Here is an 11732-nt window from a genome sequence, read left to right as displayed (position 1 = left end):
AATGATCTACACCGCCCCTGCAATGATCAGCAAATTGTTTGAACCTGTGCACTATTGTGGTGTTATTCCCCTGCATCCAATATCATCCAGTCAAGACATCCATACATTGGCGCCAGAGCATTCTCAGGATCTTGGGCAGGCTTGAGAAGGACAGTAGACCAGCGGTCTTTCTGACTTTGATGTCAAGTGTCTTCAGTCTGGGAGATGCAGGCGCACCTGGGCGAGGGCGTTCTATGCTGGCCATCAGCACCTGGCAAATCTCATACACATGGGATCGCAAAGTGAAGTACTGCTGTGCGCGGCGCCTCTGATTTCTGCTTGCCTGACCTGGCTGCATCCAAGACTGTACAGGGAGTACCAAGAATGACGGTGTTATCACCCGCTTTGACAGAACATACAACAATTAAATACAAAAGCAGTCTTGCACATTTATATTTGACTGTGGCGCAGTGTAAGTCAACCATTTCTATTCCTACTTTCAAATTAGTGCTGTTCAGTTCCACTGGCTATCTCATTAGCAAGTCAATTCCTCTGACCAAGCGATGTGCGCAGGATGGTGGGGTGCCATGAAGGAATACGTTCTGGGTGAACATCCAGGGCTGGACAGCACACCCGGTGATATTGCTGCCAAGAACAATTAGTCTGGCGCATGGAGCTTCACACAGCAGACAAATGGTCTTGTATCAATGCGACTCCCTGGCAATTCTGCTAGGTCCCCAATTGGGCTGTAAATCATGTATGGTCATATTGTTGCTAAATGAGGTTGGTTTATGCTCACAGATAAGTAGTGTGCACATTACTGTGCACACTGCTGTGGTAGACAGCCAGGTTAATGGCTGAACTTAATGCACAGTAGATCAGCATGGTACACTTGATCTTACTTGCTTAATAAGAATGTGGCAGGTCGCATGTGCACCAAAGTGGCGGCCGCAATCTTTCCGAAATGTGCCTGATGCGGAGTACTTAACAATGAAGACCTAAAAACTGTGCGGGGACTGTTTGTCCCTGCTGTGGATGTCGGCCAGGCCTTCCCTGTAAGTGGGAAATGATAGTCTGAAACCCAGCTCCTTTTTGATGAGGTCATTGCTCACCCGCTTCTCCTCCAGCTGTGGCCTGCATGCACAGTCACCTTGTCAGTTTGCACGCAAGAAGCTGTGGCATCATACTGCAGTGGCCTGCATGCCCTTCTCAACTTGCGGAAGAGCAAAGTGCAGCCGATGCAGCAAGGAATTACATCGGAATGCCCAGTGCTCAAGTGTCCTAGAATGTGCAACACAGCTGGCAGTCCGGGTCTGTGTGCAGTGAATCTACTGCAGACGTTGGGCTGCAGCATACCCGAGGGCTGATGCATCTGCGGCGCTTGAGGAAGAAGCTTCAGGTGTCGAGAGCACAGCCGCAGGGGCAGGGCGGCCAGTGAGAAGCTGCTCCGCGTAGGCCATGACTTCTGCCCTGCTGGCAGGATCATCATCCACGATATTGTACACCGCCCCTGTAAATATTCACAGGTCACTTGACCTTCAAACTGTGCATTCCTCCGGTACAACTACTCACCCTAAACCCATCGCTAATTGTGCACGACAGCATCCAAGAAAATCGCGGAGAGCGCTCTCGGTGCCTGGGCAGACATGAGAAGAATAAAAGATATGATTTCAAATCTGTAATCAAATGTGTTCAGTCTGGGAATGCAAGCACACCTGGGCGGGGGCATTCCATGCTGGCCATCAGTGCCTGGCAGATATCGTACACGTGAGATCGTGCAGTGAAGCACTTCTGTGCGCGGCGCCTCTGATTTCTGCTTGCCTGACCTGGCTGCAGCATCCAAGACAGAATCAAGGAGAGTATAAAGAATGACGACCCCTTCGACAGAGCATACAATAATCAAAGTCAAAAGCGATCTTGGACATTTTAACTTGACCCGTGGCTCAGTGTTTTGAGCACACCTGCTGTGCCACTGCATCCAGTGCGCTCCTTCCAGGGCCATAGATACCTGCGTATCAGATCAGCATGTTTTCCTTCTGTAGGCACTGAGAAGCAACATCTGCAAGGGACGCCTGGTGGAGCCCGGCTGGATACGCACCTCCTAAACGAAAGATGTGCACCGGGACTTTATGCTCCTCCCACATCTGCCTCCAAGCAGCCTCCGCCAGAATCCGCGCATACCCCTTTCCCTGAGTAGCCCTCAGCTCCGACCTGCAATCACAGCGTGCAGAGAGCTTTGCAGTCAGTGTGCAATGGGCCGCGTGTTCACCTACAAAACAAGGCAAAGGGCGGCAGCTGTTGCAGTGTGCAGTAGGGGGAAGCCTGTGCTGGGGCTCTCACGTTTCATCGACCCAGTCGCCCTGCCAGTCCCCATAGACCCCTGTGCTGCTGAGGTATCCCACCCACTGCGCGAGGCCTGTGACACTGGCGCAGCTCTGCAGCTCTGATCCCACCATGGCCAAGACCTGCACGCGATAGTATGGAGTAATGCAGTTACTCAAATGCTGCTTAGGTGGCCAGTGAGCCTATTGGAATTGGTGAAGTAACTGGAGGATCAAGATCTGGAAAGAGTGTGCTGACCGGGTCTGCTGTGCCATCTGCTGGTGGGATTGATGATAGGATGTGGGTTGAGCAGTGAAGAGTATCGATGGCCTGCGGACTGAAGGGGCAGGAAAAGAAATTTAGGCATCTTGATCTGCATTGTGACTTCTGAGGTGCCAAGGAGAGGAAAGGCAAACGGACCTAAGGGATGCTCCCGCATTGGGATCAAAAGGAAACGCTTGTATGCCTTCATATTGTAATAATCTGCGACTGCCTTCCAAAGTTCGGCATGTCCCTGCAACATCCCTTCAAAAAGGGATGATGGCAGTAAGAAACTTCGCACAAAGGCAGTTTGGAACAGGAAAAGAATTTGCATCAACCTTCAAACAAGCTGATATCATCCAGATATGCGTCAGTGTGAGGCTTTACCATCCTTTTCCAAGTGATAGCTTTGCAAGCCCCTTGCCCGTGTAGCCCAAGCCAAAGACGAAAAGCTTGGGACTGGCAACTTTGATATCCTGTGGCTCTGATTGGCACTTGCAAATCAATGTCAAACGGCGTCTTCCAGGATCGTCAAAATGCGGTAGTAAAGCCCTCCGTTGACTCAGAAACGCACAGATGCCCATGTTGACTCACTCCCATTGTTTTCTTTCCTACAAATCACCGAGGCCTTCAATAAAATAATAGATTTATGATTGAAGTAGCTTTCTGGGAAGCTAAGGGATGGGATGTGGGAGCAAAGCGACAGCAGATTCAAGGTCGTCAATAGATGCCAAGAGGAAGGAAGCTTCCATCATGAGAGAAGGTGATGAAGTCAACCTCAGCGTCTTCGACCTCAACCTCGTTCCTTCCACCTTCAATTCCTTCTGGACACAACGAGTGAATCTTCAAGCCTCTTCTCATCTTACTTGCCTGGTGGTTGCTGAATATGCGCTGCGGCACTCAAAGATAGCAGGATCGACGATGTAGCTTGTAGGTGGGTGCTGGTAGATGCTAGAATCGTCGAGATGAGGCCTTTCCATCGCGACATCAATCACAGATAACGACGGCGGATCGAATGACCTGTGCCTGCCGTGATGTCTGCCGATGGCCATTCATGTAACACACACCATTACCCACCCATACTATCTCCCGCACCCAAGCAGACAAACCAGCGAAATGTACACACCCCCAGTGGCCATTCATGGACACCTTCTCTAGTTCATGCATGTGTCTCTGTAATGAACCTCATCGTACAACACATTGTATTTTTGCCAGATGGTTGATAGAAGCTAAACAATTACATAGAAGCTGCTATTCGAGGAAGCAGTCGACCAGTGCTTTGACTGTGCACTGAAGCATTGAGCAAAATACATGCAATGGCATGTGCATCCAAAATTTAAGAGTTCCAGGGAAGCACAGTCCTTGCGGATGTCCTTCAGCTGTGCCAGAAGACAGGGGTGCAGGCCTGCATGCACCTGCTTGCCACTTCCAGTCAGGCAAGTAAGCAGCATCTGCCTGACGCAGCACCGCACTGCTATCCAGAGAGGAGCACATCCTGGTATGCAACTAGGAACTCGCCAATAATGTTGCGATCCGGGGAGACAGATGCCAGCCCATACACTGGGGCCATGCCGTCCTTCACATGCTCCCCGCCACTCTGCAAGTCCTCCACGCACTCCCTCAAATCCTGCACAGCCCATGATGGAGCTAAAAACATATGAAAAGAAACAGGACGCACGTTGAGCTTTTGAAAGTCTCCATTGTCAGAGACACACACTTTTGAAATCCTGACAAGGCTTTCTAATTGGTGCCGTGCCAGTTTCTCTCAGCTCTGACAAACCTCTGATGCCTCTTGTTCCTGGAATAATTTGATATTGCAGATAGCTAGAGGTGCCGCCCTAGTGATAGCACAGATGCAGTTGGACTGGCTGGGTGCTGTGCAGAAACAGAGCAGGCTGCTCAGTTCAAACAGCTTAATGAGCATGCATGGCAACCTCCCCAAACAGCAGCAGAAGTGCAGCTGCAATTCCTGGAATATCATTGCCGGCGGTTGGGTTTGCCGTGTACAAAATAGAGGAGGAGGCACACCTTGAGCAGGGGCTCGACGATGCTGGCGTGCTGCGCAGTGAAGCACATGTGGAGAGCGGGAGGCAGCTGCAGCGCATTCAGGTGCCAGCCGCGGGCTGACAGCGCATCGTTGACCGCGTAGATGTTGAGCTTGCGCGCGTTTGTGGCCTTGAATGCCACCACTGTCATGGCCGGATCCCCTGCAAGCTCCAGCCCCTCTATGGCCTTGACCCCCTCTGCAAAGTGCCTCGCCGCCTGTAAAACAACATTAGAAGGGATATCAGCGTTTCCTTTTTATAAGCAACTAGCTTCACTGGCCCATGACATCGGCCAGTGAAGCTAGTTGCTTATAAAAAGGGCCCAGAAAATACTTTGCCTGAGTGAAGAATGTGAGCTGTGGACATCTTGAAAAAGTTTCAGTCAGGGCGCTGCACAATTAAAATAGCACTGTCAGGCGGAATCGGTCAGACAGCACTAGGCAGAAAGCAACCTTCATCATCTGGTCAGTGAGCTTGACATAGCCCTGCAGCCCCTGGTGCATCATGCTTGCCCACGCTGTGCTGATCAGGGCGCCTGACCTGCTGCCTGCAAAGCCTGCAGTGCAAACAAAGCCTCAGCCTTGCCAGGCGCGCAATTCCACAAAGTGCCCATACAGGTTTCCGGGAGCATGTGAGGGATGAACAATTTTAGTCCTCACTGGCCTTCTTCTGCTGCTTACCAGCCCAAGCATTCTTTTGCTCCTCACACTTGTCACACTCACCCTGTCAATGCTGACCTGCTCAAGCAGTCAATTGCGAATAATTGCTCCACACAATGTCACAACTTGCCTAGTCGATGCCTGGAAACTGCATGAACCCCACAGCCTCTATTTTGTCTTGTGCCTCTGCAGCAGGGCTTATTTATTGGGGGGTCAGGAAGGCTAACCTGGGGAGATGTAGAGGCCGCCGCTCCACTCAGTCACACGAGTGTACTGGTGTCGCCGGATGTCTTTGCTGCGGTACAGCACCACGCTCGTCCCCTTGTGGGCCATGCCGAACTTGTGCGTGTCCACGCTCATGCTGGTCACGCCCGGCACGGAAAAGTCGAACGGCGGCACTGGGTAGCCGGCCGCGCGCGCGAAGGGAAGAACAAAGCCACCTAGGCACGCATCCACATGGCAGCACACGCCGCGCTTCCTCGCCAGCTGTTGGCAGTTAGAAACCACGATCAGCCATAAGCTTCACAGTGGCGAGCACCGTCACCCTGCTAAGCTGTCACCTTGCAGCAGCAGGCAGCTTGACCGCACGACAAGGGTGAGAAGTGACTTTGCAGTCGGTGCTGGCTGGTGCAAGTCAACGCCTGAGTACATGCAATGAGCAGGCGTTGGGGCTGAGGGAAGAGGGCCTGGCAACCTGGCAAAATACATACTGCGGACCCGAAGGGCGGTGTATGCCCAACCTTGCTGGGCTGAGACGTTTTCCAAGAGAAAGGCATGTAAGTGAAAGACACATGACATGGCACAGGGCGCACCGCAGCGATGCCGGACACGTCGTCGATGACGCCGTGGGGGAAGCAGGGTGAGGAAGCCACCACCAGCACTGTGTTACGAGTCATCGCGCGCGCCACTGCAGCAGCCGATACCCTGTAGTCATTCCCCACCGGCACCTGCCCACATGCGCAGCTTAACATGAAAAGCCCATGTCAGCCTGTCAAGTACTGGCAACCCAGTGAAAGACAAAGCACTAAAGACTGCGAGGCAGGTGCAGATCATGCATGCAGGATTGGGAGCAAGGCAGAGAGGGGCTGTGCAGCAATCCTTTGTGGGAATTATTTGCATGATCCCATGCATGCTGGTGTTCTTGCGCCAGTCCTATGCAGAGCGGCAAAGCAGAGCTATCACTGCAAGCAACAGGATAGCGGATAACCATTCTGCATCCTGCCAAGACAGCTTTTTCCTAGGAAGAGGAAATTCAGGAGTGCGATCCTCACTCGAGTGTCATGCCTGCAGGACAGAAAAGTACCTTGACCAGCTTGACGTTGAAGTACTCGGCAGCCTTGAAGAAGGCGGCGTGCGCGGACTGGCCCACAATCATCTCCGGCCGGCGGATGCCCTTCCGTGCACGCATGTAATCGCGCGAAGCCTTCACTGCCGTCAGAATGGACTCTGTTCCGCCGCTGGTCATCGCACCGCACACGTCGGGGTCCCCAGAAGGGCCGCCTGCATGTAAGGCAGCCCCGTTGTGGGTCAACTCTTCTAGATAATATACACTCCCTTAGGCTGGTGTGAGGACCAGGATATTCATGACAGGTTGTCTCTATATATCCTGGTGATGCTCTTCTTTGGGGATTATCTATGGGATTTTGCGGAGACTTGACATCGCTTGCAGCAGGGTGAACACCAACACAGCCATCCGCTGAGCTGCATTCAAACTCCCTCGAATATGATGCAAACTTGCCTTTCTTGTCTGCAGCATTACTATAATGTGAAGCCACTGCAGCTTGAGGCATGTGAACTCATCTGATCAGACATGCATGCGGGGGGCAAGGGCAGCTTTTGTGCAGGGCAATGAAACAGGTAAAAAGAGCACACACGCACCGCCCAGCATGGCGGCAGTCATGGCGACAACCTCCAGCTCCATCTGGCGCACAGAGGGGAACACGTCCGCGTGCATGGGGTTGGTGTGCGAGAACGAGGCATACACGTCGTTCAGCATGCGGCAGTGCTCCTCCCCCATCAAGTACAGCGTTCCAGACACCCTGCTGTACCCCTCCTCAAATGCCACGTCCCTCTTGCCCTGCGGCCATGATCATCGCATGAAGTTTTCGTTCTTGAATGAGAACCGCCAGGCGTGTGCCTCTGCCACAAGCACGCCGGCTCTTCAGCTGTGAGAACTTTTGGGAGATGCATGGCAGAGGCATGCATGTTGCAGATCACCTTGCATGCCATATAGTGGGTCGTTGAACATGCACACGGCCCTTGCTACTTTCTAGTGAAGGGGTGATTGGGAAGGAATTTGGCACGTTCAGGTTCGGCTCTCCTACAAACGCACAATGAAGACGGGTGTACCATCTGGTTGTGAAGAGCAGAGAGGGGGTGAAATCGAGGCGCACCCTGCTCTGCAGGCGTGCCTTGACCTCATCAGCAGCCATGCCATTCTTGGGTAGCTCCAGGTACTGCTCCTGGCTCACTCCATTGCCCTTATTGATGGACGCCCTGATCTTGACCTGCTCAGTGAGTCCACGCAGATATTGAGTATTCATGCAGTAATTGAGTTCATGCAAGAGTTGGAGTTGGCGCAAGGGTGACAAAGGTCCCAGAGCACTATATTGCCAATGAGCTGGCTTCTTTTGGCCCACTGTCCAGGACTGCGCTTCATGGTTGTAAGCCAATCGGTGCGAACATAAGATACTGGATACAGCTGGCATCACACCAGCATCTTTGCATTCTCGCGTTGGACGATGCCCCTGATGCCTGGCAGGCTCTTGATGACCTCAAACAAGCTTTGAAGGACACCTGTTCAGATAAGTTCAACACCTCAGTGGCAAATTCTGTCCCGAGGCACAGTTGTAAGTTGGCAATGCTGGTAGTGAACCCATGTTGCATTCACTTGCGCATTTCTTACCAGCTTCTTTCAGTTCGGCTATGGCTGTCAGCACGAGCTGGGACAGCCATGCTAGCAGCAGCACTGTGACGGTCGTAACTGCAGCGATCTGCCAAGGCAAGAGCCCACCCAAGTGTGCATCGATCCAGGTCGTCCCAGACTCGATATGCGGTGAAACAAGCCTGATGAGTGGATCTAAAGACTGCTGTATGGCTCCCCATGCTGCTTCTGCTTGCGGCCTGAGTCGTGAGAGGGCATCGATCGTGGCATGCTGCAAATCGCTTCCACCTGCACACCGGATCTGAAGATGAAAAAACATTTCTTCGGCAACGGCGCTACATACAAAACGTTTTTGGACGAGTCAAGTGCCCTCATTGCAAATGCTTTGGACCAGGTTACGTTAGGTGCTTGGCAAGAAGCAGTGCAGCTTATGGAGCCATACCGTGCTTCATGGTGTCACCAGACGGTCAGAATGAGTACAACATTTTTTTGGGATGGCAGTACTAGCCACGTAGCCCTGCTATCTCTCGGCTAGGTCTGTCTGCAAGTCACGAGGCAAAAGTAGCGTCAAGCCTGTAAAATTTTAATTGCTAAAACTACACCAACCTTCCATTTCTGAACATAACCTTCTTCTTTCCTCTGAGTATGTGCATAATAAGCTTCGAATCATTCAAGTTTGCGTCATCACAAGAAACCAGTTTTCGAGGTGCCGCAGGAACGCCTTCTGAAAAGGCTGGCAGCTGGTGGGCTGCGCGCGACAGCGGGGCGCCCGGGGGATCTGAGAAAGTGCATGTCCGAGTAAAAATTGCGATCTCATTCAAAAGCAATTAATATTGGCATAAATTTTTTAAAATAATGTCCTGCAGACACCGTAGATGTTGCACGGTATAAATTCAGTGACGATATCTCAGGTTGGATCTGAAATTGTTCAATGCAGTCTGGGGCATTGAACAGGGCGATCCTGCTGCACCCGAGCTTGAAGGAGTCGGTGAGTAGTGCAAGAGTTTCAGTGACATTCTAAATGCGATATCCATTGCTGAAGCAAGGAGGGATGCTTCAATGGCGAACTGTTCCTGTGGCATTCAGAGGTATTCTGTTGTGCGTCCAGGTCACCACCATATCATTCAGCACCAGTGAGGAGCTTCTATGGTCAGGTGACATCTACCTTGCTGCCTCTCGGAATATCCATGGCTCACAACACTTCCTCATCTCTCCTACTTACAGGCTGATCTGGGGAGGTCCAGTCTCCCTATTTCAAGCTGTGATCAGACACATTCTTCATCTTAGCGCATAGTTCGGTCAGTGATGCCTTAAGTGAATTTGAAAATCACGATTGCTTCAAGAACCATGGAGATGGGTTCCCGCTGATCTGGACTTGCGTCTGACCTCAACAAGGAAGATAGCGGGGATGCAGATGTACCATATGTAATGCAGTGTATTTAAACTCTCTGCAGGCACAGCAACAGGGGGCCTCTTTGGGCTGCAGTGCCCAGACCTGTCAACCTACAGCACTGTCCGGGCACACAAGGTGCCCGTTTTGGGCAGCGCCCCTCTGGGTGATGGTATCGCCTCAGTTTCTCAGGAGTGGGTCCGCTGGCACAGCTCCGGCGGCGCTCCCCGTGCCACCGTCACCATTGCTCAGGTATTTTCCCCTCCTTCCCTTTCCAATGCAGAAGTCCCTGGCGCTACAGATCCCACAGGATACCATGCACTAGTCTCTTCTATGTGTTCGTAGGTACTCTGGGCTGTAAGTGCGAGCCTTTAGGCACTGGGAAGACTGCTCTTTCTGAGAAGCCTGCCAATAAGCCCTGAATTAGCCGTTGGTTTGTCTCAATAAAACCATGTGCGCTTTGCGGTGCAGGCTGGAGTGGAGGCTTTCACGGCGATCTGCGCGGAGCCGCACAGCCGGGGGCAGGCCATGGTGGGCTACAGCTGCGCGGCAGCTGCCGGCGCCGACTCCCCGACCGAGCACGGCGTCGCCCTGCTCGACCTCTTCACCGGCAAAGTGGTCTCAAAGGTGTGAACGGACTGTATCCCCCTTCAATAGGGCTGACCAATCACTGGACCTGATCTTGAAACTTTCCCAGATATATGATTTCTTTTTAGAAAAGTAGTCAGTCTACGGTGCTGAAGAGCGGCGGTGGTGCTAACGAATGTTCTTTGAACAAGTTTGAGGACAGGCTTCATGCTCAAGAGGTCCTGTGCTTCTGCACCACTCTTGTTGCGGGTGGCTAGCTTCTTATGCCGAAATTTTGGGTATTGATGGCCGGCTCACTCTCACTGTGGGCGTTTACGGACCAACACTTCTGGGACGGTATACGCAGGCCACCGTAACGGAGCCAGTGTACGTGATGCGGCCGGCGGCGCGGGGGTTAGTCGCGCTGGGGTCGCCAGGTGGCAACGTGTCATTGGCCGACCCGCGTGCCGGCTTCAAAGCGCAGCACAGCGTGGCCGCGCACGCCGCCGGGCTGGCCGACATGGATGCGCGCGCCGACGCGCTGGCAACATGCGGCTACGGCACGCGGCAGGGCCAGATAGTGCCCGAGAACTACGTGAAGGTGGGGTCCGTAGAAGCACAGAAGCTTGGTTCTGTGGAGTCTCAATACTGAGCATGGTCACTGTGCGGCAATCAACGGCTTTCCATTTCCAGGGCCTTGAACATGTTTGTACCTTTTCCTAAATATTGGCATGGCCTGGTCATTGCATGAAATGCATGGGTGAAGCTCATGCCCTGGGTAAGCAAAGACATGTGCTGGATATTGGAGATGAAAACAGGTCAGCAGTGACCATACTCAATTGATGAAGCGTGAGATTGTGCGTCCAGTATGGAGGACAGGTTGAATGACACTCCACCACAACAGTGCCAATAAATATTCAGCACTTCTGTAGCAACCAGCAAATGTTGGCGCCCCATTCACTCACCATTGCTGATCACCAACAGCAATGGTGGCGCAGTCAGTCGAGCCAGAGAAGACAAAGATGTGGGGCTGATGCCAAACACAGGTGTATGACCTGCGCTCGGCCATGCGCATGAGCGGTACAGTGGCGTTCCCTGCCGGCCCCTCGCTTCTGCGCTTCCACCCCAAGTTCTCCTCCACAATCCTCGTCGCCTCCTCCAGCGGCACATTCACCCTCGCTGACACCAGCGGCGCTGCATTCTCCCGCTACGAACGGGTGCGGGAGCACCTCTCTCGCTCCAGTCACCAAGCTTGACTGGGATCAGGCCAGGCTTATTCTTGAAGGTTTGCTTGCCAGGTATTTTGCCTTAATCTATTTCTTGGCTGCCCGAGTGGTGACGGTGGCCACACAGAGTGCCAAGGCATGACGGCAAAGTCATTTCGTGGGCAAGCGTGCCATCCACGCCTGCAACCAGGGACTCACTATTTTTCGTGGCATGCATGCAATACTTTTCACTGGGGACAGGCTACTGGTCATGTAGGCATCCTTTCTTTGGAACGTCAAAAGGCACTGATTCTTGACTGCTTTTTTGCGCAGCTGGAGGCGGAGGGCGATGCATTAACAGCGTGCGATGTGTCGGCGTCGGGCGAGGAGATAGCGTTCGGCAGCGCGGTCGGCTACGTG

The 11732-nt window shown here is 52.8% G+C and overlaps 2 protein-coding genes across 2 annotated transcripts; both read right to left on the bottom strand.

The window, feature by feature from the left end:
* Positions 1–977: 977 nt before the first annotated feature.
* On the bottom strand, positions 978–3146 carry COCSUDRAFT_12403 (NAD(P)-binding protein; the record flags this gene model as incomplete). Its single annotated transcript, XM_005651372.1, has 9 exons — positions 978–1113; positions 1336–1489; positions 1695–1809; positions 1941–1987; positions 2078–2190; positions 2320–2444; positions 2560–2638; positions 2722–2826; positions 2950–3146. The coding sequence occupies 9 exons, from the start codon at positions 3144–3146 to the stop codon at positions 978–980; spliced, it is 1071 nt and encodes a 356-aa protein (XP_005651429.1).
* Positions 3147–4036: 890 nt separating this feature from the next.
* On the bottom strand, positions 4037–8801 carry COCSUDRAFT_64705 (PLP-dependent transferase; the record flags this gene model as incomplete). The annotated part of the gene is made up of 11 exons (XM_005651371.1): positions 8593–8801; positions 8172–8438; positions 7980–8062; positions 7660–7773; positions 7145–7343; positions 6570–6766; positions 6079–6213; positions 5494–5752; positions 5060–5163; positions 4591–4824; positions 4037–4189 (listed from the first exon to the last, which is right to left on the bottom strand). Exons 1-11 carry the CDS (start codon positions 8600–8602, stop codon positions 4037–4039), a joined length of 1755 nt encoding a protein of 584 aa, XP_005651428.1. The 5' UTR covers positions 8603–8801.
* Between the last annotated feature and the right edge of the window lie 2931 nt (positions 8802–11732).

The sequence above is a fragment of the Coccomyxa subellipsoidea genome (assembly GCF_000258705.1).
Source record: "Coccomyxa subellipsoidea C-169, whole genome shotgun sequence".
Taxonomy (NCBI): Eukaryota; Viridiplantae; Chlorophyta; class Trebouxiophyceae; family Coccomyxaceae; genus Coccomyxa; species Coccomyxa subellipsoidea.
Note: the sequence above shows the minus strand (reverse complement) of the source record. Positions and strands in the feature narration are given on the sequence as shown.